The sequence below is a fragment of the Girardinichthys multiradiatus genome, chromosome 20 (assembly GCF_021462225.1).
Source record: "Girardinichthys multiradiatus isolate DD_20200921_A chromosome 20, DD_fGirMul_XY1, whole genome shotgun sequence".
NCBI classification, from domain to species: Eukaryota; Metazoa; Chordata; class Actinopteri; order Cyprinodontiformes; family Goodeidae; genus Girardinichthys; species Girardinichthys multiradiatus.
This window is the reverse complement of record NC_061812.1, coordinates 41,618,187-41,644,589: the sequence shown is the minus strand read 5'-3', so window position 1 is coordinate 41,644,589 and position 26,403 is coordinate 41,618,187. Positions and strand designations below refer to the sequence as shown.

At 39.0% G+C, this 26,403-nt stretch overlaps 2 protein-coding genes across 3 annotated transcripts in view; one reads left to right on the top strand and one right to left on the bottom strand.

Annotated features, from left to right (window-relative positions):
- Positions 1–1,469: 1,469 nt before the first annotated feature.
- On the top strand, positions 1,470–7,820 carry LOC124856804 (TRAF-interacting protein). Its single transcript, XM_047347644.1, has 16 exons — positions 1,470–1,664; positions 1,841–1,962; positions 2,050–2,107; positions 2,218–2,304; positions 2,607–2,646; positions 2,733–2,860; positions 2,945–3,039; positions 3,217–3,330; positions 4,903–4,990; positions 5,074–5,163; positions 5,247–5,335; positions 5,439–5,594; positions 5,723–5,768; positions 5,847–5,945; positions 6,031–6,081; positions 7,296–7,820. Exons 2-16 carry the CDS (start codon positions 1,865–1,867, stop codon positions 7,401–7,403), a joined length of 1,347 nt encoding a protein of 448 aa, XP_047203600.1. The 5' UTR covers positions 1,470–1,664; positions 1,841–1,864; the 3' UTR covers positions 7,404–7,820.
- Positions 7,821–8,856: 1,036 nt separating this feature from the next.
- Positions 8,857–26,403, bottom strand: part of grm6b (glutamate receptor, metabotropic 6b) — a 32,066-nt gene continuing 14,519 nt past the window's right edge. For both annotated transcript variants that reach the window (XM_047347642.1, XM_047347643.1), the window contains 9 exons: positions 23,733–23,949; positions 18,825–18,960; positions 18,590–18,744; positions 18,112–18,252; positions 17,840–18,040; positions 17,042–17,181; positions 14,772–15,395; positions 14,385–14,696; positions 8,857–12,185 (listed from right to left, as the gene is read on the bottom strand). In XM_047347642.1, the coding sequence (XP_047203598.1) occupies positions 11,949–12,185; positions 14,385–14,696; positions 14,772–15,395; positions 17,042–17,181; positions 17,840–18,040; positions 18,112–18,252; positions 18,590–18,744; positions 18,825–18,960; positions 23,733–23,949 (2,163 nt within the window). In that variant the 3' untranslated portion in view covers positions 8,857–11,948. The remainder of the gene's footprint in view (positions 12,186–14,384; positions 14,697–14,771; positions 15,396–17,041; positions 17,182–17,839; positions 18,041–18,111; positions 18,253–18,589; positions 18,745–18,824; positions 18,961–23,732; positions 23,950–26,403) is intronic.

Sequence of the window (26,403 nt, the reverse complement as noted above, 5' to 3'; positions counted from 1 at the left end):
AGACACCCGGAAATGACGTGAAAGGGGAAATCTCCGGTCATTCATTGTGTGAGCTTCAATGATAAGCAGTTCAGATAGAAGCCAAGTTGCGTTAAGAACAGCGTTAATATGGTGAAACAGTGCAATGCTGGTGGTGGCAGCAATACTACAACAGCAGCTGTTAGTCTGCGTAATCTTTCTAAATTGAAGAGGACACTGGATCAGACCTGGAAATAAACATTTGTTTTCATATTTTTACATACTTATATTTATATATTTAAACAAACCTCCGGTTGTTTCACCCAGTGCCGTATATTTACCATAACCCTGGATTTAAACTGCATCTGGTCCAGTGTTTTGTTCTATAATGGGTGAGTACACTGAGTGCAGCGAAGCTATATTTGTTGCTTTATATGGTGCATTTAATGTTTACTTGCTCGGTTTATAATACGTTAGTTAACCCAGTAACTGATCTAATTGATCTAATGTTAACAACTGCTAATATATACTTGTGTATATATAAATATATGTGTGTATTTAATAATATGGTGAGATCTAATTTGTCTTTAGTGAATCATTTTGAAAATCCAGATGTTGTGCTCGTTCTGTTTCCTAGTGGTGCGGTATAATTCATGCAGATTGACTCTGGCCGTGCTCCGGCATCCGGCAAAAATAGACTTTAGATGGCCATTCGCATGTTGCAGCACTTGTGCTCTGCCATCTGATGAAAGCTGACTTTCTGCTCCTGACTTTGTTGCGTCTCTCTGATAGTGACTGAAATATATCTAAAGAAATATCAGATTCTTCGTTGCTGTCTGTGTTGCTGGCCACTGTAGCAGCAGTCAGTTTTTTCCTTTCCATAAATGTAATTGGACTTATCATGAAAATTCAATGTCACAGGCACTTTTAGACTTACAGGAGCATCTAAAACCACCCCAACAGCAGCACACGAGGCAGAAATGGGACAAATGCTTTTAGATCTAAAAAGAACACAGTTGGCAATAAATTATTGGTTAAATTTACAAGGTAATAAACCTGATCATCCAACTATTGAAATCTTAAATCCATGCTTGGTGAAAGAGAAAAACAGAGACAGGAAGTTTCAGATGGGTTATTACAAAAATAACAGAGGAATTTCAAGTACATAATTTAGAAATAAGTCAGATATTACCTATACAAGTGATACCACCCTGAGAAGAGAATTTGAAACGATAAAAACAAAGTTTAAATTAGTATACACATTGCAAAGAAGCTTAGGCAGCAAATATATACAAATTATTCAATTTATTTTTTTTTATTAAGAAAGCAAATAAAATTTGATTATATAATATGCATGTAAATACACTAGAGAAATTAAACCATGATGAACCTAGAAGCATACTATTAACCATTGGATGAACTACATTCCATACCAGTTGATGGCTGTAATGCACACCTTCTGTTTTTTTGCCAACCGCCAATAAACTCCAGAAGAAGAAGAGTTGTGAACGTACCGTATGGGGGCGGGGCTTACGTTTGAACGTCTATCGGGTGCACGGATGGAGGACGTGTTGTGTTTCTGTTAGTTAGTTATGCTTTGACTTATAGCTTAATGCTAACTGGGTTAAAGCAAGTCGTTACATATATGTTTCGGGATGCTTGAGGTTGTTACGAAGAATTGTTCTGTAACTTAACGTCTTTGGTTGGTAAGTATGAACGCTGATAATGTAGCTAATAGTTGAAGAGCATAGCTGTTAGCTAGGTTGCTATTTTAGCTGTCATTGTGTCTCGGGAAACAACAGCATTCAGATGGCAACACAGTGAAGTTGTATCTGGAACCGTCTCCTTCATGTATATTGTTTCTTTTTTAAAACACGAACAGGTCGAAGCTGTTTTGCACAATAAAATGCCTATTCGAGCATATTGCACGATCTGCTCGGACTTCTTTGATCACGCCAGAGATGTGGCTGCCATTCACTGCGGGCACACTTTTCACTATGAATGGTAACAGGATTTAAAATTCAACACTATTTTCCAAATCTTTCAGTAATTTCTATATGTCTCTAAAAATATGTTCCTAATTTCTTTTAGTCTTCTTCAATGGTTCCAGACTGCTCCTACGAAAACCTGTCCTCAGTGTAGGAAACAGGTGCTATAACAAAACATCAGCACACAGAAATAAAGACAAAAAGAGCCTGATCCGAACCAGGTTCTCACACATATTACTAAATAACTTAAAGGTATTTTTTCTGTCTGTAGGTCAGCACTAGGCACATCATCAACAAACTATTTTTTGACATTGGGGGAGAGTTGGAGGAGGGGTCTGCAGACCCAGAGAGCTTACAGGTAACTTTCCAGTTCAATTCAAAAGAACATGTTGTTGGTTGATATGTTTAGAATATGTTTAAAATTGTGCTAGTTTTTAGTTTTTATGCATTTAATGAATAGACGGGGGGAAAAAAAAAACATTTGTAATTTCAGGATTTGACCTGGCAATCACTGTTGGCTAGTGAGATCAAGGGAAAATTGACTGATTCTGCTCCCTAACATGTGCTGTTTCTCTGTGTATATTTATTACATTGAAGCATCTTGTTTCTGCAAAAATCTGTACTACATGTGTGTTTTGTTTTTGTTGTTTGTTTTCACAGAATGAGCTTGATCGAATGAAGGCAGTGCTGAGCTCCAAAGGTGACAAACATGTTCTCGCTGTGGAGCTTGCCCTTTCATTTGAAGGTTGCTATGACCAGTTTATCATCTGTCTGTCCAATTTTTAGAGCGAGACTGGCGGGACAAAGAGAAGGCCATGGACAGCTTGAAGGACACTGTAAACAAGCAGAGGAGAGACCTGGACAGCATGCGGAAGGAGATAATGGAGAAGGAGATGATCTGTGTTGCCCTCAGAGTAAGCTTTTATGTGAATTGTTTCAACAAATTGTGTCCTTAAGACTTTAATTGGAGGCTATGGTAACGTTTTGATGTGTCATAGAAACAGATGGTTTACTTGGAGACGCAACAGAACGAAATTCAGGCTGCGAAGGAGGAAGTCCGCAGACTGAGGACCAGAATGAAAACCTTTGAAGGGTATTCGTTGGCATTTAAATGTTCACTGAAGTGAAGTATTTGCTTTATATATATCACAAAAACAGTGATTTTATTTTGATTTACAGCATGAAATCAAGTATTTTGATTTTCTAATGAAAAGAATGAACTACTTTATTCACAACTTGTGAACTGATATCCCTCCCGTTGTCTTTCCAGCCTGGACGTGTTGCTACAGGGTCAGCGAGATGAAGTGGAGTCCATGATCACAGATATGGGTGTCAACCAGGCAGCAGTGGAGCAGCTCTCTATTTACTGCATCTCTCTGAAGAAGTAAGAACCCACTATTTAGGTTGGATCCATTCCGTTCTTTAAGACCTTTTATTCTTTCACTTTGAAATTTGAAAGCAATTTCACTTTTGGAATTGTAATTAGAAATACACGAATCAATCATCCTATTTTTCCTGGATTTGTAGGATATGCTCAAATCAGAAGAGGAAATGAAGCTGTCAGATTATTAGTCAATACTAGAGAGCCATTTTGTTTAGCAGTACAAGATTTCAGATGATATGATTATTGTGGGTGGCATTTGATTCCTGATTTTTCTTCATTGATCTTTTTTTAAGAATAGAAAGGCTGATTGCACAAACATGCCTAAGGTTGTGTAATGTTGTCCTCATGAAGGCGTGAATGTTATGAGAGAATCAGGAAAACAATGATTTAATTGTATGCTTGCCTACCTCTTTGACAGGACAGAGCATAATGAAAAAAAAAAAACAACTTTTAGCTTCAGAATATTTTTACCCAGCTTTGAGGGGTTCTCAGGAGGTTTAGTGTTATACCTAAAACTATGTTACTGTATGAATCTGGACTCACAGTGTGAGGTAAGCCCCTAAATATAAAAAATCATGACCAACACATAAGTAGATTTAAACCGATGCTTTTGTTCTCTGTGGATTTGTGACAAGAGGTGAGAGTTTCCAGGATCACACAGATGTTGTTTTTTTGTGCTTATTGATTTATGACTATTAAATTAATTTAAATTTCTATGTCATGTTATTATGGACCTTTACTAAAATCTAGAACCACATGTAAAGGTTGGAAACCTGTCACCCCAGTTCCAGAACAGTACAGGTGTTTTAAATGTTTGGGTTTTTTTGGGCACTGACACATGTCAGCTGAAGATCTGGGAAGCACCAATTTGGACAGATCACTGAAGAGCTACTTTAAAGGTGCTGATGTAAAAATGGGTCAATCTTGGATCCGCTGGAAGGACCTTGCTGTACATTCTAGAGAAAGTGTGAGAAATCATTTGTGCACAGCATTGTGCTAGACAGGTAGGTTAAACTTGATGCTCTGCAGCTCTTCTCCCAGTAAACAAATGACTGCACCTCATCAGACCCGTCTGTGAAACTCCTGAAGTTTGCAGATGATACCACTGTTATTGGTCTGATCCAGGACAGTGATGAGTCTGCATACTGACAGGAGGTGGGTCGGCTGGTCCAGTGTTACTCAACCTGTGGTCCTTTTTTTCTTCTTTTCGTCATATATAAATGGCTGTACATACACCTACATACTGTTCCTTCATCTTTATGAGCACACAATCTTGGCTAATAAAGTTGACAGCTGTTAGATGGAACTAAAAAACCTTACCTAGAACAGATCATTTTGGCCAAATTTGCAATGAGACTGGTGGGGAATGAAAGTGGTAATCATGGTGATCTATCTTGTTCTCTTGCTTCATTTTGTTGAAGCCAGATATGGTTTTGGTCACCAGTTACTAGATACTTGTTACTAGGTCCTAGAAGGGCAAAGATTTGTGTTAAATTTGAATTCCGATTGGGTTAAAAATCACCACAATGTAGAATAATTCAGTAGCTTTTCTCATCCTATTTCTGTTTACAGAGAGTATGATAATCTCAAAGGAAGCCTCAAATCCTCAAATGACATGTGTGAGAAGTTGAAGAGAGAAGTGCTTTCCTCAAACAACAAGGTAGCTTTTTGACTTGAGCTTTAAGTCAAACACCCAGAGAAACAACTTCCTGTATGTCATCATTTTTTTTTCTGTAATTTTAGCTGCAAAAGGCTTCACTAGAGGTGAATCAGACCAAAGAGGACATGAAGTCTCTGCAGAAAGATCTGGCCAGTGCTGACAAAGAGATCTCTGTAAGAGCTGCTCTCAAACTAGCATGGGTACACTGGTGTTATCTGAGGCTTTTTGATGATTCCTGCTCATGTTTTGTCCTCAGAGTCTCAAGAAAAAAGTGGAGTGTCTTCAGAAGACTCTGAGCACGCCGACACGCACGAACGAGGCCCTCAGTCGTCTCGTCTTTGAAAGGTGCGTCCCTCTGCAGCTTCACTAAAATCTCCTCTGGGTTTGAAGCAGCTTCCCTGAAAACAGGCAGTTATTTTCAGAGGACTTTTCTCTGCCCACGCTGCAGCCCGGCCCCGCTGGAACTAAAGCCCCCCTGCCTCCACCAGCCGACACACGGAGAGGACATCGATCTCAATATGACCTATGACATCACTACTCCGGACAGCTTGTCCAAGAGACCGACCCAAGTCCCCTCGAAGAAGATGCGCCTCGAACAACAGGGGTAAGCTTTTTCGGTCAATGTGTTTATCTGGTTAGATGATGAGTCAGTAGATCAAGGAATGTTTGGATGGAAAACCTTGGTTTTTGGTGTTTTTTTTTTAAATTGTTCTTTTTTTGTTTCGTTTCTAGAACATCTGTGTCGAAACACGGCGAGAAATCTTCCTTTCTGAGCAAGGTAAAGCTGCAGAGGTCTCTCTGCCAGACATTTTTCTATTGACTGGTGAACATTAAACTGGATGATTTTGTACCACAGGCTCAAGATGAATCCCTGGATCCTTTTTTGAGGAATTCCCTCCTCTTCAGAAAGAAGACTTTTGGAAGCATGTTGAACCCCCAGAGGCAGGCCGGAGTCGTATGTACAACTCGCTCAACTTAAAAATCTGTGCTTCTCAACTACCATTTCTTTTATTTCTGTGTTGACTTTTTTTTTTCTTTAGGTCAGGACCGGCTATGATGGATTAGGAGGACGAACTAAATTCATCCAACCTGTATCCTTTTTTCTGTCATTTGGACTTCTGTGCCAGAGGGAAGTTTATATGGAGAGTTTTTCTGGGTGGACATGTTACCCTCTAATCCACACAGAGTTAAAATGTTACATACAGGATCATATTTACAAAGCTTTAGGTAGTTGTATAGAAACCAGACACTTTGAAGACATTAATAAACATCTGACAGGATATTTTACCACTCTTATCAGAATTAGTAAAGCTCAACTGAAATTGGTTGGTTTCCTACTCCTGACCCTGCGTATGAGCATTATTCATAAATTTGCAATAAAAAAATTCTGTTTCGATGTGTCTGGGACTATTGTCCTAGTTGTGGCCCTGTTGTAAGTTTCAGTTGCCATTACCACTATTATCGTAATGGATCATCAACATAACTCTACCACCACAATCTTGACCCCTTCACATATACTCCAGGGAAAACGCTGCCAGGGGCCTTATGATGGCTACAAACTGGTTTCTCTGCTAAGGGATGTTTAACCAAACATTAGTGGTCGTGTATGGATATATCTGGATGTATAATTTTAGAGATTTAAACATGCGCCCAATTTTAGTTTAACTTAAGTAAATCATTTAAGTTATTTGTTGTATCTTCTTTGAACTATTGAAGAAGATGGGCTCAAAATGAAAGTGATATTTATGACCATGATGAGTGAATGCAAACTTCTCACTGGCACTGAGGAGTACCTTGTGTGATGCTGCTCTTGGATATTTGTCTTGCTGCTGTTCGCTCAGCAAAGCAGAACTCCACAGAAATTCTGTGGAAAACACAGAGGAACAAAAAACACATGTTGTTATTTTCTTTATTTCCCCAACCGATGCATTTTATCATTTCTTTTACATCTTTACCTCACATCTAGTCATCAACATAAACTAAACTGTTGTATTTCGACCAGCTGGGAGGTTGAGCTGCTTACCCTTCAGATGCTGGCAGATGAGAACCTGCTCAGTGATGTAAAGACAACAGAGCGAATTTAACCCATCATAAAGGATTCACTGTGAGGTGGATGTGCAGAATTTTCCATTCACGTTTAGTCAATCATTAATTACAGTGGTTTAAAATATTGATATGGTTAAAAATATATTGTTTAACATTTCTAATTCATTTTTGGACCTGAAATATGTCAGATCGGCAAGTTGTGTTGTTGGATATGTAGTAACAGGATGTCTTCATTCCTTAACCGAGCACTTTCATCCAGTCTCCTTTATCCGACATCCGCCCTCTGATGAAAACTAAAAGGAAAAAGGTGACTCGGCCTCCCTCTAAGGCTTCAACATGCCACACTCTGGACTGCTTCCTGGAATGAATCTGGGAAGTGTGGAGAGAAACAAATCATTGATGCTGCTGCGGCTCAGAGGACAAGCCAGGCAGCGATCCCGCCTCTCAGAACTTTGTGATAACTCCGTTATTTAAAAATGGCAACACACCCTGTAAGCTGATGACAAATGGTGGCTTTTTTATTGACATCAGCAAGTCTGAGGTACTTACTTTATTGTGTTTGTAAATTTGTATACAGACTGTCCCGAAGAGCTTCTGATTAGGAGGTTTTTTTTGTGTATCTGTGTGTGTGTGTGCAGAAACCTTTTTTCTTGTCACGTTTCAGACGATTTCCACGGTATTATGTCATCGAAAAATCCACATTTAGATCTATTATAGATTTGACCATTTTTGATCTCTCTTGCTAAATGTCAAGCAGCTGAAAAATTAAACTATTTTTATTAAAGTTGGTCTTGGATCTTTTGTTTTTTTCTATTGTTTGCACTGCCCTGTGCTCTCCTGCAGATGGCAGTACAAACAATATTTTCTGTTACATGGATGTGGCAGACCTGTTAATGACTTAACATGCATTTACATGATAATTGTTGAACTCATTTTTACTGCAGAAGCACAGATGGAAACACCTTTAAAACAATCTCAACTGTGGTACTCAGGAATGTTTGTTTTCTTTTTTTTTTTTGCAGTGTGCAGGTGCGTCTCGATACAAAATCACTGAAGTAATTCAGTTCAAAACAAGATTGATTACACACAGGGTTATATATTTCAAGCTAGTGAAAGTTTAATATTCAGTTTCTGTGAAAATCTGAATATTACATAAGCCCAATAAAGTATTTTTAATTTAGAAATATATTAATTGGCCTAATGGGGAAGACTGCTGGCTTGAGAATGCTTCATCAGACGGTCACTACTGCTCTCCGCAAGTAAGGTAAGCAACAAAGGATCATTACAAATGAAGCTGGTTGTTTACAGACTACTGAATCCAAGCACAGTAATAGAAAGTTTTGTGGAAAGAAAAATGTAGTAGAAAAAGGTCTCAGATCAGCAGGGCTAACTATGGCCTTGTAAGGATTATAAAACAAAGCCTATTCAGTAACGTGTCTAAGACATAGGTTACTGTCCTTGTGTTGGGCCACCATAGATGTCAGAGGCATCTTACCATGGCTAATGAGGAAAAGTACTGGACTGCTACTCAGTGATCCAAAGTTGGATTTCCAAATGATAATATTTTGCATGTTCACTATCTCCTGGTCCACTGTGTTTTATCAAAGTCAGCAAAACCGTCTGCCAGGAATCTGGAGCACTTCATGCTTCCCTGGGAAGCGTCATGGGAAAAAAAACATCCTTTTCCAGCAGGACTTGGTACATGTCCACACAGCTCATTAGCTAGCACATTTGTTGAGAATCTTTGTCATTATTCACATTAATCCATAGAGAATCTGTGGAAAATTGTCAAGAGAAAGAAGAGACAGAGAAGCCAACAATGCCGACGAGCTAATGACCTTTATCAAAGCAACTTGGACTTCCTGAAGATGTCAGCAGAACCACAGACTGATCACCTCCATGTCACGCTGCAGTGATGCAGTAATTAATGCAAAAGCAACAACCAAGTGGATGCATGTATGGACATACTTTCAGTAGACCAACATTTCTTTTTAAAAACACATTTCTATTAGCCTTCTGTTATATTCTTATTTTCTTAACAAACTGAAATTTACATTTTCATTATCTGTAAGCAACATTAATCAAAATTAACAAATATATTCCAAATAGAATCTAATTTAAGCTGCACTTGTCACTATAAACATTTATTTTGTGATGTGAACAAGTGCAAGTGACTGCTTGGTTATACTACAGTCCAGTTAGTTGTGAGGTCAGAACTTGGATCTGAGAATGACATTAAACTCAACTAAACTCTGTCCCACTTTCAAGTTCAAACGCCAGGGAGATTTGCTAACTGATATGCTAATGTACCAGACTAGCAGATAGATAGATAGATAGAGAGATAGAGAGATAGATAAATAGATAGATAGATAGATAGATAGATAGATAGATAGATAGATAGATAGATAGATAGATAGATAGATAGATAGATAGATAGATAGATAGATAGATAGATAGATAGATAGATAGATAGGAGTTTTCTGTTACGTTTTTCACATTTCAAACGTGGACATTCCAATGTCTAAGTAATAACTGGAATGCAATGAAGCAGCACTAATGGGTAAAAAGGTTTTATGGCAAAACAAGGAGCTGGAAAACAAAGTCCTGCTCCGTAACTGTTTGTTGTGCCTGTTATAAAAACTATGAAAAGAAATTGCTCTAAGAATTGTTTATGAAAGAAGTAAAACCTGAGCTGAATGTTGTAACTCAGTTACAAAGGAAACTTATTGGTGTATTAACAGAATGTGAGCTCATTTTGAGTCAGCTGGGTGTTTTTAGTGTCTTTTTAAAACATTTTTAATATTTCCTGGAATGTAATTTCATCATGATGAAGGACTTTTCATGGCTTATAGCTGAAAGCAGCTCAGCTCCGATAGGTTCTCAGGCAGGAGTAGCCTGATCTTGGCGAGCTGCCACACAGTCTGACCTTTTCACAGAATGCTTCATATTTTAACGAACAATATGGGGAAATACCAAACATTGTTTTCCAGAATAGAAATGTAAAAGTACCAGGTAGAGAATAAACATCCTGCTCACCGTCACCCATGTCCTGTTTGTGCCCCTAAATGAAATTTTCACCTTAACAGAATTAGGATGTTGTTACATTAGATTAGTAAAAGTGGCTATTGACAGGTTTTTTTGAGAGACCAGCAATAAAGACATGGTGATATTTTTTAAATCAATCCCCCTCCAGGGAGAGGAGAAGGTCATCCCTCATAAACAATGTTTGAAAATATTCATGAACACATAGAACACATAATCCATGCAGTGCTTCTGATGCCATCAGGCAGTAGTCTTTGTCAGCCCCAAGGGCTTCCACTAACATGTATATCTTCGAAGGAAAATGCATTTCTTTTTCCTAAAAGCATTTCCCAGGAAGGGTTTAAACTATAAACACCCTTCCGTTGAGCTGAGGTATAAGTACAGTGCCACTGAGAAGTTCGCATATACTTATCAGAAGCATATTTCTATTAATTGAGGGCTTTTAGAGATGCCTTTGAACTGTTCTTTAATCAGGGTGAAATATTTTACAACATCCAACTGCAGTGATTTTTAAAAGCAAGAATTGGGTGCGAATTCAGATTTTCTGTATTCCACACAGGGTCAGCATTATATGTTTAGCCTCATTTATATAAATCTCTCTTAACAAGATGCAGAGAACCCACACACCTTTTGTATCCATCAATAAACTTCAGGCATACTTGTGGTTGGATATTTGATCACACGTCTTGGTAGAAATGGTAGAGCTCATTGAAACGTGTTAAAAGATAATTTAACATAAATATTTAGTGAGGTTTATGACCAAGAAGGAAGCCCCTAAACCAAAATCAACACCTTCAAGTGAAATTTCCAGCTGCCCATGTGGGCAGAAAAGACAAAGATTGAGCTATTTGACAATAACTGTAAAACAACTGTAAAGTATGGTGGTTGTAAAATCATGCAGTGGGGATTGGTATTGATGGTGTTGGTATTGATCATTGATACTGATGCACTGAAAAAGGTGGATGAAATATTGAAGTAGAGGGACTAGCTCAAGATTCTTAAACTTCACAGCTTAAAGGGTTAAAACTTGGTCCACATGGATGTTCTAACAGGACACTGATCCCAAACACATTAAAATAGATTTTGGAATGGATTGTGAAATAAATGATAACTGAAATAATCGCAAAGCAGTTTCTAATAAAGTTTCTTTTATAAATATCAAACAGAGCAGTAAAGCATTAGCTGTAATGCTCCACTTGTGAAGGTAAATCTGTTGGGCTTCTTCTTGGCACTCAGACAACAATTCTGAGTCCTACTCTGCTGGACAGGAAACGGTTAAGAAAAAAAAAAGAAGAAACAAATGCAATTTAAATGACCATTTCTGATAAGAAGAGTGGTGAAATATCCAGGCAGAATTATATCAGAACCCTGCTGATTGCTACATAAAATGTGTGGCGTGTGCTGAAGGACATTTATCCAACTATTAGCAGATGTGTATGTATGTATTTGAACTTGTATGTGTAATTTTGTCCCTGTTTAGATAATCCACAGTGAATTCATGCAACAAATCTAATCTATTGTATAATCATTCCAACCAGGGAAATAATATGCAACAATAAAAGCCCAACATGAATAAAACATGATGAGTGTATGTAAACTTTAGACTGGAACAGTATGTGGATGGTACAAAGGAGATTAAGAAAACAACAGTTTTTACATTTGATTCAAGATGGCTCAGCATTATTAAAGTCCCTCTGTGTGTGTGTGATTTACTCTAGGTTGAGTAAAGTTTTATAAACAACTGTAAAAAAAGACTTATTGCACCTCCATATTTGCTGGTATTTTGGTCCACAATTAAAGGACAGAAACAAACGTGGCAGTCAAAAACAATAAATGCTGATTTTTCCTCTCAAATTTCCATTTCCTGTCACTAAGACCTGTCCGGTTCCATCTTGGACTCTCCGTTCTGTTTGTCGTTGACCTTCTGGGACAGGCGAGTGGACACGGTTGCTGCCTGCACCACAGCTTTGAAGCTGCGCTTCCTCTTCTGGACGTTCTGCTCCGGGTGGAAGATGATTACATAGACCTTGGGGATGTAGAGCATGCCCAAGGACACGGTGGCGCTCAGGCTCATGGAGACGGTCAGAGTGGTGGTCTGGATGAACATCTGCAACATAGACACTGAAAGTGAGAAAAACAAGTAGGTCGCGATAAAGTTAAAGAAAACAGGCTGTCATATTTTTTTCATTTTAAGGCACAAAAGCCAGTGTTTTTCCCCCGATTAATGATTTATGTCTCTATATATGTAGTCAGGAGACGATGTTCTTTTTATGGGTTTTCTCCACTTCACTGTTTACTCTTCTGCAAAAATACAGCAAAAGTAATCAAACAGGACCTTTCTGCTAATCCTTTAAAACATGTGAAGTCGTTATTAAAAAAATCTGTCTAGGCAATAAATACATGAAGTCTATGTGCCATGAATAAGATATATGTACGCCATAAATAAGTCACAAACCATCATTCTGCCACTCTGAGCTGAGGTTATACCACTGTCCTCTGCCATCATTAACATGTTTCATTTTTTCCATTTCTTCTTCTGTGTGTGTGTGTGTGTGTGTGTGTGTGTGCGTGCGTGCGTGCGTGCGTGCGTGCTCGGCCCGGGGCAAGCAGAGAGACGTGCTGGAAACAGCCAACTTTGCTGTCATGTTTTAGACAGACAGGTGCAGCTCCTCCTGCACACGGCTTCCTGCACATGATGGGTTGAAAACAGCCGTCAATCTCATGACACCGACAGAAGACGCAGCCTATATATAGCTATTTCCCAAAGTGATGATTAATTGAACGTGAGGGTTAAATTGGTCTGCAAGCGGTCCAGATCACCTCCTCAGCTCATCTGTCCTTCTTCCGTCTTCCTTCCTGTCTTTTCTTCATTCTCTTCATTCCAGTTAGACGATGGGAAAAGACTTTAAAAGCACCCCGCAGGCTTTAATTGTTTCAGCTTGACTGAGTAATAATTCAGCTCTTTATTAGTCAAAGCCTATCCGTATTTCGTTAGATATTCTCCCAACAGTCCCATATGTTGTGGCGGCACTAAATAGCCCAAAAGCTAAATTAAACCCTAAGTACAGTGGTGGCAGGATGTTCTTTGAGGGCAGCGTGAAGCAAATACGATGTGACAGGCAGCAAACCGAGATTTCACTTTGAGGATGTGAGGGTTTCTTTCATTTCCAACTATGGGTGTGCTTCCTTGTGCGTTGCAATATTTTGATTCACTGCACCATTTAATGCATTCATGTTGACATAAAAAAAGACAGAACAGAGAACAGAAATCAATTTAGTGGTATTTCATGAATCCGTCAATGTTCATAATTTAGGTCAATCACTTTCTGCACACATTTATACATCTTGACATAAACTGTAATAAACAATAAAATCAATAAATTGTTTACAAACTGTTCAAGTGTGTCTTAAAGGGGAGTCAGCCGGGCATCTTTTGATTTTGCAAAAGTGTTCACAACCCTTACATTTTTACTCATTTTGTCACATACTTTTGATATTGCATATAGCATACTTTCCAGATATGCAGAGTGAAATAGTTACCTGTCACTGACCTCTGAAGGCATTTGGTTGCACTGGATTTTATTTAGGGGTGTCAGAGTAAACTGTTGAGTTTTATTCAAGGGAAAATGGCAAAAGCCATGAATTCTTTTTCTCCATCCTTGCAGTTGTATGCTACTTTGTGTTGGTCTGTCACGTTAAAAGTTTGTAATAATAAGATGACAAAATATAATGTGCCATTTTACTACAGCAGCCTTGAAGGCACAACCTACTTAAAAAGTCGTAGCGTAGACTTTTTATGTTTTTGACATCTTCAGTTTGAAGGTTGGTTGATGTTACTTAAATAGTAGTAAATTACCCCTGGTGTGTTCACTGCTGTTTAGAGTTGTCCATGGTAAGGATATGTGCTGAGGGTACAGTACAAGGAGTTGTTCTTTGAAGGTGAAACTAGATTCTACTGTATGTAGTGCTCTATGTGCTTAATAAGACTAGAGGTGATATTTTCTAGACTTACTGACCACTCAGAGCGCTTCACTCGGTAAAGTCTAGTTTCAATAGATTTCTTTTCATATAAGCAAGAAGTGGCTAACGATCATTTGCTGCAATACCTCATTTATGCCGCACATTTTAAAAAACAGCCAAAATGGATAATGTGAAAGAACATTTTTAGAGTAAAAGCTAGTATTATATGAAAAACAAAAAAAAAATCTTGCTCATCATTAATAAATCCCTCAGCCAAATAATCATTTCTATTCTAAATATTAGAACACAGTAACCAGCTCATTTGCAAAACTGTTGTGTTTCCTACCTTCTCTGTAGACTGTGCTGTTCCAAAGAAGATAGGAACAAAAGCCAGCCAGATGATGCAGGTAGTGTACATGGTGAAGCCAATGGGCTTTGCCTCGTTGAAGGTCTCAGGGACTCCTCTGCTCTTAATTGCATACACTGTGCAGGTGATCATTAGCACAATACTGTAGCTCAGACACAGTATAAGGGACAGATCAGACATGTCACACTTCAGGATCCCACGTGCAAACTCTGGATTTGGAGGCTTTAGCTCCTCGTAGTCAATGGTAGTGTGAGGGGGCACCACGCCGAACCAAATGAACACCCCCAGTAACTGCAGAGAGAGAGAAGCATTAGACTGCTGCAGGTCTTGGACTGATATATGTGACAGAAATATTTACAGGTTTACCTGCACCAAGATGAGGATAAAGGTGATAATTAACTGAGACGTGGGGCTGATAAACTTAGGAGGTGTGACCGATTTCTTGCCCTGTTCAAAGATGCGGTAGATCCGGTTGGTCTTGGTGAGCATGGCAGCATAGCTGATGCACATTCCGAGACCCAGCAGCAGCCTGCGTATGGCGCACACACCAACACTGGGCTCTGCAATCATGAGGAAGGTGATGACGTAGATGAGAAAGATGCCTGTCAGCAACACGTAGCTTAGCTCTCTGCCAGATGCCCGAACAATGGGTGTGTCATTGAATCGGACGAAGGTGGCAATGACCCCAGTAGTGGCAAGGATTCCCAGTATGGCCAGGAAGACGGGAATGATGGCCCAGGGAGAGCTCCACTCCAGCTTGATGATGGGTGTGGGCCGACAGCCTGTCCGGTTCTTTAGGGGCCTCTTGTTAAAAGGGCACATGTCACAGGTGAACTCATCCAGGAGGAACTGGTAGCCATCACAGAGCTCACAGTGCCAGCAGCAGGGAACACCCTTTACCATCTTCTTCCTCTCACCGGGCTCACAGGGGAAACTGCACACGGACTCTGGGATCTTACGGTCACCTCCTGACCACTGCATCTCCTCCAGCTACAGCAGATGTACAAACACACACACTCGTGTAATCATAGTCTTCATGTCTGTCATTACATGAACAACACTAATAGGAAATATTTTTTGGAAAATTTCCTCAGCTAAACAGAAAAATACCTCACCATGTGCCACTTCGGCATGTACTGCTGCCTTTGTATGAATTCTAACTATGCTACACTCAATGGTTAGCTTAGCATCTATTATTTAGCCAGGGGAGCAATGTAGCTCCTTTTGGACAAATAGTAAGAAAAATCTCTTATAAAAACTCCAATGTACAATTTTTACCCTTTTTCAATAAATAAATTACTGTTTATAACTAAGAGTTACTTGTTGGCAGATTGCAGTGCCTTGGGAAAGAACTAAATGTGATGTTTTCCCTTTAGTTTTACTCTAAATTTCATTTGCCTCAGAAGTCAACACAATCTGGGATTATATAAAGTAAACATTTTCTCCCAATTAAAGTCCTTTTAACAATATGGCAGAGAAAACCAGAGTGACCGCAGTTTTCCCAGGTTACTTGAAGCATATCAGAGCTCCCCTCCCACCCCTGTTGCTGCATACAGCCAGTTGCTCTGATCTTGCTAACACTGCTGTTTGGGAAGTCAAGGCAAGTAAACTAAAGGAGCACTTCTCTTTCACTTACTAAGCTAGCAGTGTTAGCTAGCTACGACCAGCATGTCTGTCAAACAGCAGGCTTGAGGCTAGCTATGTTAGCAGATAGCTAGCCAAGTTAACTGGATAATACCAGTTTTTAGGACTTGTGTTACTCTATAAAGAACAGAATAAAAAAGTTACAATATTTCGCACATTGTGCATGTTATTTTAATAATTGTATAGTTGGGCTGGCTGCACGGTGGCGCAATTGATAGCACAGTTGCCTTACAGCAAGAAGGTCCTGGGTTTGACTCCCAGCCGGTGGTCTTTCTGCATGGAGTTAGGCACCAGCCCCCCTGTGACCCACTATGGAATAAGTGGTATAGAAGATGAATTAATGAATTTTGCATAGTCTACCACCACTGCGTAGCCTACATCTGACACGAGCTTTTGTTTTTGTGGTCTTACTTCTCTGGCCACTTAAGAAGAATTTAATCACTGATTTTTAAAATATTTTTATATACAAGTTACTGTTTGGTATGAATGTTTGTTGGACTCAAAATAATATATAAATGTATAACATTAGAACCTTAATCAACGTTAAGTTGAAGTTTAACTTTACTTTTATTTATTACATGTTCATTGTGCTCCAATTTCTCTCACTGGAAAATGTTGGAAAAGTTGAAGACGCATAATTCAAATCTTACAAGTCTTTCACTTGGGCTTACTTCTAATCGATTTTTCCAACTTGGATAAAATTTTAAGCACAAATGGAACAGCATTATACTGGCTTTGCAGAAGCACTGATTACTTGTCAACACTTTTAGTGAGCAATTAAAAGTACACAAAAATATTTCTAGTCATTTTTAGCACTTTGGAGTTGTTTGTAGTTGAAAATATACTTTGACATTGAAAGATTCTGTATATTAATTATATATAAAATTCTGGATAAAGAAAATCCTCTTTGTAATCATTTCCCAAAGCAATACAAGTTTTTTATAGTTTGAGTTGTTAAAAAGTTTCTAAGTTTAAGTTGTGCAGATATTTACATTAAGTCGCAGGTGGTTTGTCCACTGGCCGATAACCCTGTAGCCTGGGTTGCTGATGTTGGACATTTGGTACTGGAAGATATCGTACCGACCAGGAGCGTCTCCATTCTCATTAAACATCACTGCAGTTCCTGCGCTGCCTGTTTTTTGGAGGCAACATTTTTAACAAGGTGAACCCGCATGAAAAATGTCACAGAGAAGTTAAAGATACCAGTGAATACACCTACATGCTGTTAAATACAGTATTGCCTACTTCAGTCTTGTGCAGTTATTTGAAAGCTAAGTGCAGGATGCTCTTTAGTAGCGGCTCTCCTACAAGCGTACAGTCTTTCAGTGCACTCTGCTCTCTTGCCCTAACATGATTAAATGCTCCTCTCAGGTTCCTGCAGGCACTCAATCAGAAACTCCTCTATACTAACCAAGGTCGCCCAGGAAGAGGAGAGCAGTAGACAGGATGCTTTCATAAAACACTTTTTTTTCCTTTTTGCAAACTGTGACTCTTTTTCTATAAAAGACGAGGGATGAAAAGCAGGAGTGTTGTGCACAGAAATGACCGAGGAGGTAGCCCAGGGGAGGGGACACGCTTTGAAGCAATGCAGAACATAAGCAGAAGCATCTCAAAGCTTTTACATTAAAGCTGACCTCCCTTCTGCCATTCTCTCCTTTCATTTAGCTTTATTCAGAACAGCCTTTGACAGTATAAATCTCAACAGTTTTTTTTCCAGTGTGCCTAAAGTCCTCTTTTTTTAATGTCACATAGGAAAGGTGAAAAAATCAGACTGACAGTACAAAACTCACCATTAAAGTTTACAGAGTGAATGTACTGGAGGAGCATCCGTCCTTCCACAGGGTCCATCTTCTCACAGACACCCATGGAGCCAGGACAGAGGTCCATGTGCATCATGTGCAATGCGTGGGCCATGGCATATACAGCGTCAATGACAAACTGCACCTTACCCTCCTGTTCGTACTGAGAGTCCCGACTGATTCTTTCGTCGCCTAGCAGAAACATGTCACAGGTAGACATCACATCAGTTTAAACATACATGAGTAACGGGTTCCCTCCTCACCTGTACATTTTCTTCTGTCTGGGTCGTATTTTATGCCAGGTCGAGTTAGTTTGCACTTGAAGTCATCCTCCCAGAATTCTGCAAACCAGATGTTTCGTCTGTTGTTTTCCAGAGACCTCGAAGTGAAGTACTGGTCGAACCCTGAATCAATTAGTATATCATATTCAGTTTAAGTTACAGGAAGGATATCACACATCTGACAGTGTCCAATGGGGTTCATTCATTTGTGTAACAGACAGCTGGGGTGAAAATCAGAAAATAATCTTATTTTTATAGAAGTGATTTTGTGTGTATCTCAGGTTTCCTGAATTTAAATAGGGCAGAGATATCAGATCAGAGTTATCAATCATTCATAAACTTTTTTATTACATTATTATTAGACTCATCTATCAATGTCATATGTAACATCCCTTTGAAGGTTTTTCTATTGCATCCAGCAGTCCCACATGTATTAATCTGATTTAATATACTCCCCTACCATCAATAGAGGCTCTTTTGGGCAAGATAGTGACCGCTCCTTCTGCCACCTCTTCCTGATCTTCGATGGGGGAGCTCTTGGCTCCCCAACTATCGGATCCAACAAAAAGGAAGTGGCCTGTCAGGTTGGCTTTTTTTGCAGCCTGCAACACCCGTCTGAAACACGAAACAGATCCCTTTTGATGTTTCATTATCTTTAATATCAAAATTATGGCAGGCTGCAGAGCTTGACTCACTTGATATCATCCTCATTAGCAAAGATGATTACCCCGCGAGCGTTAGAAGTCTCCATTAGTCTCTTGATGATTTTGTCAAACTCGCCTCGTCGCGGCTCTCTGGGGATCTTTATGGTCTGAGCAATGCACAGCCCCCCTACAAAACAAAAATTACAAAGATGCCAGTGGGACTGTACATGATGCGCTGGAAAAAATATATTGCCCTCAAATTTCTTGTGCGTTTAGGTCACACTAAAATGTTTCAGATTATTAAACTCATTTTAAAATTAACAGATAACCTGAATCAAAACAAAATCCAGCTTTTACATGATGATTTAAATTAATAGGGGGAAAACGTATCTGTAACAACCTGGTCACCCTTGGCAGCAACAACTGCCATCAAGTGTTTGTGATAACTGGCAATGAGTCTTTTACAGCACTGTGTGGAAAACATTGGCCCACTCTTCTTTGCAGAATTGTTTTATTTTAGTCTCATTGGTTTTTGAGAATGAATTACCTGTTTAAGGTCATGCCACAGCATCTTAATTGACTACACCACTCAAAAACCTGAACAACTCAAGCACGTTTGAGCTTAAGGTCACAAACTGATTGCCAGACATTCCTCTTAAGGGTTTTCTGTTAAAGAACAAATTTCATGGTTCCACTGAGTATGGCAAGTGTTCCAGGTCATGAAGCAGGACCCATAAAATCACACCACCATATTTGACTGTTGGTATTATGGTTTCTTCCGTGGCTGTTTTTATTTCTTAAGTGCTGTGTTAGTTGTATACCAAATGTAACGGGCCACATTCCTTCCAAAAGTTCCACTTTTATCTGATCAGCCAACCAAATATTTTTCCAAAACAAGGGATGATCCAGAATTATTATTATTTTTTTTTTTTGGCAAACATGACATGGACCTTTATGTTCTCACAGGTCAACTGTGGTTTGAACATTGGAACTCTCCCTTGTATTACATTTTTGCCCTTTTTTCTTACTTAATGTCTGATCATAAACCCCGACGTTAGCTGATGGAAGCAAGGCTTCAGGTGCTTTAGATGTTGCTCTGGTTTCTTTTGGGTGAGACATCAATGCGCTCTTGGAGTAATTTTAGTCGGCCACTTCTGAGTACATTCACTACTATTCCATAATGTTTCCATTTGTAGATAATGGCTCTCAGCTCTGGAGTCCCACGTTTTTAGAAATGGTTTTGTAACCCTTGCTAGACCAAGACATGTCAGTGACTTTCTTTCTCATCTTTTCTTGAATTTCTTTAGGTTGCGGCATGATGGGTTGCTTTTTTAGATCTTTTAGCCTACTTCATGTTGTCGGAAAGGTTCTATTGAAGTCATGTTTTTGATTCTACAGGTCAAACACTAATCATGCCTGGGTATTTCTTGAGAAATTAAATCATTGATCAATGAAATCATTATTTGTAAACTGCATTTTGTATTTACACAAGAAATCTGTAAGGGGAAGGACTGTATATGGTGAAATCATGAAAGAACTTGACAAAAATTCACAATACCATTAGAAAAAATGATGAGGTGCTTCTATAGTGCCTTGCAAAAGAGCAAAACATTTGCTATATGCCCACAAGAGTGGATACTTCCTAGACCCACCTTTTATTGTAATTACAACTGCAGGTTATTTGGTGTATGTCTCTACCAGCGGTGCACATCCAAAGATGTTGGAAATGTTTAACATTTTTCTTCCTTTCTTTCTGGGCTGAGCCAAATTCCTTCTGTGAGCTACACACTTGGAAAACAAACCTGAACCTGATTCGAGAATTGGGTTTGGATTTTGATGGAGTCATTCTAACACATGATTATGCTTTGATCCAAATCATAGCATTGTGGGCTGAGCCGGTGGCACAGAGGTAAAACGCGCGACCCATATTGTAAAGATTTTTAAAAATAAAGGCCACCAAAAAACATTAAATCATATATTATATTATATATTATAGCTGTTCCTGTGCATTTGATGTAATTATCCTTAATGAAAGTGAACTTCAACAGCAGTCTTAAGTCTTTTGCCACATCAATGAGGCTTTCTATCAGTATTGCCCTGTATGTAGTTCCAGTCGTCCCTGCTTATAAAAACATCCCCGCAGCATGATTCTAACACCATCATGTGTCATTATAGTAATCATGTGTTCAAGGTGATGGGCAGTGGTAATATTCCGTCACATGTAGCGTAGACCAAAGGGTTTAACTTTTGGTTCCTCTGACCAAAGCACCTTCTTCCACATGTTTGTTGTGTCCCCTACCATGCAAACTGCAAATTGGACTTCTTCATAGGTGTTTTTTAGCAATGGCTACAGAAGTGCCATCCTTCTGTAAAAGACATGTAGCGGTATCAAAGCAAAGGGAGGTGAATACATATGCCAAACATCTAAAGTTTGTCATGCATATATCATAAGTTATATATCGTTCCGTCTGTTTTACAATTATGCACGACTTTGCGTTGTTCTGTCACATCAAAACTTATTACAGTACAATGAAGTTCGTGGTTGTAAAGTGATATTGGGGAAAAGTTCAAAATATACAAATACTTTTGTATATTTTGTTGTATGTGGTTTAGTTGCTGCCCTGGATAATCACAAAGGTTTACAAATGTAAGCTTGCTTTTATCATTAACAACATTCTCTCTGTGCATCGGGTTGCATCGAGATATCTTTTACTACAGCTTCACAGAGTCACTAGCGTGGCTGTTTTTTTTATAAGTCAGGCATAATAGGTTCTTACACTGTGTAGTGTAGTAATGAAAGATTCAGGAGTGCAGGGTCACGCAAGGGGCTCTGATACTTCTGTTAACATGCTACTGTTTAGCAAACACAGTGTTGAAGATTTTAATTTGGCACGCTAGCTTTTGTGCAGCAGCATTAAGCACAAACAACTGAGGCTGCAGGGAGTTTACAGGACTCCTTTAAGTTTTTAAGTGTAAAAACACAGATGTTAACTTTGTACTTGGTGTTAACATCTCATTAAGATTCCCTGATAGGAAATCATGACTGGGCCCAGAATTTCACTGCCCACTATTCAAATTTTTTGCAACCCCTTCGTAAAGATGTGTAAACAGCCATAAAATAAATTCTGACAAATGATAAATATAGAAAAATTAAACCTTTGAGAAATAATTGCTCTTAATGAAATTACCAGCAGCGCAATTGTTGGTACCCATGCTGTCAATACTTTTTACAAACTCAAACAAAACTGAAACTTTGATTATTGCACCAGACTGACTTGTCTGACATTAAACAGCAGCTGGGTCATTTAGGACTCTCGCAGAAGTGTTGCTTCGGAAACTTAGGTGTTAGATGTGACCACTCTTTTTTTTGTTTTGTTTGTTGTGTTTACTCAGTGGTCCAAGACTTTGCTGTGAATACTAGAAACTTGCTCAAACAGAGAAGGTTTGAGCAGCCATTGTTTTAAAGTCACAACACTGGCTGCTAATCAGGTCTAGCTTTTATCAAGAAATCTTAGTCTTAACATTTAGAGCTTTACATGGACAGGATCCTTCCTATATTTATGATTTGATTCAAATCTAAACCTATTCCTGTAGTGTGAGGTCATTGAATCAAAACCTCTTCCAGGTCCCCCAGACCCACAGAACTCGAGGAGACCGATCTTTCCAAGTTGTTGCACTGCCTGTCTTCTGAAGAAGTTTGGACCCTGTAGATACTTTTAAAAAGCAGCTAAAGACATTTTTATTCTAGGAAGCTTTTAGTTAGACTTGAGCTTTTCTGATATGCATTTATGACTGTATTGTGTTTTGTTTTCTGCATCATATATTGATGTGTAGTCTGTTGGGTTACCTATCTCGTGAAGCACTATGTGACGTCCTGTCTGTGACAATGTCCAATATAAATAAACTTTTACTTATTTAAAACCCTCTTTTGCCAACAGGGCAATCTTAGTCTTCTTCTACAACATTTTCCAAACATGGAGTATACAGAGAGAGGGACCTTTCTTCTTTGCACAATCCCACCAGATCAACCAGAGTCCTGTGTCCTCTCGCATGCTCATTACTCCTCTCTTCATCTCACTGGTTTTCTATAGCATTTAGGTCTGGGGATTGAGAAGTCCAAGGCATTTATTGTGTCTTGTGAACAATTTCTGTACTGATTTGGCCAAAGGTTTTGAATCCTTATCAAGAACGACCCTCTTACAGTTTTCTGACCACCAGATTAGTATTACATAAAGTTACATAAAGTTCGTAATGTCACGCTCCCCATTAAGGTTTCCAGGGCCGTGTGACATTAAAAAAAACTGTTCCAGAGGCTTGGTGACCCCAAAATGCCATTCTTTGCCACAGCTTTATACCAGTGAGACTTATTTATTCTCCTGATAAACAGAAAGCCATTGGTTATTGGCTGAATGTTTTAGAAACTCTGATCAACTTAAAAAGGTTAGAAAATTCATTTATAACTGATTTTGTTACATTTATTATAAAAGGATTTTTAGCCTTACCAACAATTATTCCATAAAAACAATTATTTCTCAGTGTTAAAAATGTTTTCCCCATTAAAGAAATGCACTCAAATAAAAAGTTGGATTTTTCAGATATTTTTTAGGATTATACATTTTTAAGATTATGTTCATGTATTAAAAAAAATATTTATTTTAAGACATTGTGCACATCTTTACCAGCAGTTTGTTAATCAAAAGCGTTGTTAACATCAAAGTGGTTGTCTTACAGTTTCCCTTTATGGTCACTGATGTAAGATTTTTAATGCTATTGAATCAAAACATTATTAATAGTATTTGTGCTTTTAGACCTATATGATGAGTTAGAATTGTTTGTCGTTGAGTATTAAAGGATTGCTCTTTCCTTTTTTAGTCTTTTAATAAGCGAGAGCAGCACAGCTTGATGATTAATCCCTCATTGTCACAGAAGCAAATTTATCATACAAGCAGGAAACTCAACCTGCTTCTCTGGATATCTGTACGAAGGCGTCCACGCCACTCTCTCCGTAGTTGCCTTCGGAGGCCAGCGTGGAAACGTAGTTCCACCCCATGGCCTTGACGATGTCCAGCATGGCCTGGGCCTGGTAGGAGTCTGGGGGCACCACACGGGAGAAGAACTCATAGCGGCTGTTGTCACTCAACTCCGGGGCAGTGGAGGCATAGCTGATCTGGGGGATCTGAGACACACACGGACGGGTCAGTTGTGACAAAAGGGTCAGGTCAAGTGGAAAATGTGAGCAGCAGTGATTGTTAGGCCAATATTCGAATAAAAAGGTAAAAAGGAATGACAAGAAGAGGCAATGAACCATGTCAGAGGATGATGCAGCACTTACTAAAGGACAAAGTCTAAGCGAAGGCATTCTTCATTTATTCTGGCATAAATAAAACATGGGTTTATTTTTAACTCTTGAACAGCGAGATTGCTGATATGGAAATTCAGATGGAATAAAGTAAAAGCATTTGTTTCTGGGTAAAAAAAAATGGATGTAGAGATTAATTTACTAGCGAACTACTTCTTTTAATGACAGTGCATGTCAGCAGCCTCAACCCTGAACCTGCTAATGCCAGTGCTTCAGCAAGGCTTAAAGGCGAGCCCCTACGGAGGGGACGGGAGGGGTGGAAAGGTAGAAACAAGGGCTGGGGAAGGGAGAAGGAGAGAGGGGCAAGAACCATTTCACAGATTATCTAGAAAGGATTATAGGGGTTTTAAGCAAATTATGTTAAGCACAGGGGGAGAGACAGCGATCAAGAGACTAGTAAAAGGTTAGCATTTCTCAGCTGTAAGCCATACAATACATTTTATTCTGAGGGCCACATACAGCTCATTATAGCAGCCGTTTTAACCCTGCCAACCTTAGATATCCTGCTCTGCGTTGATATTTCAGAGCACGTATGTTTTTTTCCAAACTGAAACCTCTTATGTGAGTGTTCGCAGCCACATCAGTGCCTGGAGGAGTCCGTATCAGGATCACAGAACAGATCCAAATGTTTGCATACAATCGTAATGAGACACACATAATCCCTTGCAAATTAATCCCGCAGAGGCATCTGCTCTAATTCTGTTGGTATAATCAATAAACCACATCCGTGACACAGACTCGTCTTGCTGAAATCGTCACTTAACACCAAATGTGTAGCTGTTCAGAACAGGAATGACTGCTTGTGACAAACTTATGTTTTCACTATAAGAATTTTTACATATGTAGACAGTGAAATGGGTTGCAAAAACCTAAGGGACCTGATTATTGTGAATTGAACTGCAATCGCTTTTCCTCTTTTCACTTTTCTTTTTCAGTCCCTTCTTACATTTTTCTTTCAACAGTGTTTTTTTTTTTCTTGCCACCCATTCACAAAGGTCAGATTTGTGGCGTCCAGGGAAAAATATGTCTTGTGGACAGATTTTCCCTCCTGAGCTGTGAATCTCTGCGGCTAATCCGAAGTTACCGTGGGCCCCTTGGCTGTTTCTCTGATTAATGTTTGCCATGCCCAGCCTGTCAGTAAAGGTCGATGACCATGTCTTAGTATGTTTGCAGCGATGCTGTATTTTTCTATTTTCGTATGATGTATAGAACATTGCTCTGTGAGATAATTAAACTTGTGATTTTGTTTTAGAATCCAGCATTTTATTTAAACTTCTCCTCAGCTGTGTTCCCTGGCCTTGGCGCTTTGAGTGCCTTGTTGCTGAAAAGCGCTATTTAAATAAACTTGACTTGACTTGACTTGACATCATGACGGTGTTTGTCCTCTAATGTTCTCTAACAAACCTGAGGCCTGACGATTTATACTGAGATCAAGGCAGTTGTCGGCAATGGATTTTATTTAGGCTTATCAGAGTAAAGGGGGCTAAATACAAATGCAAGCTACACCTGGTAGAATTTTACTTGCAAAAAAAGTTAAAAGGATGTGTCCTTTTCCTTCCGCTTCCACAACTATACAATATACTAACGTTTATGGCTGTAATTTCACAAAAAGTGAAAAGTTAAATGTTAAGTACACAAATTAACCACATTTTCCTGCATCATTTGCAGTATTTGCACTGTAAAAAAATTAATGATGATAATAATGTACCAGACACTAAAGCCTCTCCCAACCTGATTAACACCAGTTATTCAGTGTATAGTGTATTTCAGACTAGAAGCCTCTGCAGTGTGTGGATATATGGATATCAGGGGGAAATACACCATTTAGCTAAATGTACTCTACCCAGGTCATAAGTTAGTTTTATCCTGAATCAACGTCATCCTGCTGCTCTGGTCTGTTTTTTCTTTTTCCATCCATGGCTCTTGAGCTGATGAGAGGGGTTTTAGAGGAGGGTGGGATCTATAATTCTGTAGTTAACATCTGCCTTGTATGCAAGCCGCTTCTCTTTGGCTGTTACCTCAGCATGCTCACTGTAACGCATGTTGCAGCATGTGACATTCAGGCATATAAAAAGTATGTGGTTTCATTTTTAAGCTTAGCAACGTTTAGACGAGCAGGGGTTAGTTTTCTGATATTGAATGTGGGATTTTACTGACTCAGTTAGCTGTCATTGCTGTCCAGGTACAGTGGATCGAAAATGTATTATTATCTTTTAAACTTGATCACATTTTGTCATGTTACAACCACAAACTTTAGTCTATTTTATGACA

Excerpts from the sequence above, each read along its gene's own strand:
- LOC124856804 (XM_047347644.1), top strand. The coding sequence starts at position 1,865 with ATGCCTATTCGAGCATATTGCACGATCTGCTCGGACTTCTTTGATCAC. Across the intron at positions 3,040-3,216 it reads AGAATGAAAACCTTTGAAGG|CCTGGACGTGTTGCTACAGG; the intron begins GTATTCGTTGGC and ends TTGTCTTTCCAG. Across the intron at positions 5,946-6,030 it reads CCCAGAGGCAGGCCGGAGTC|GTCAGGACCGGCTATGATGG; the intron begins GTATGTACAACT and ends TTTTTTCTTTAG.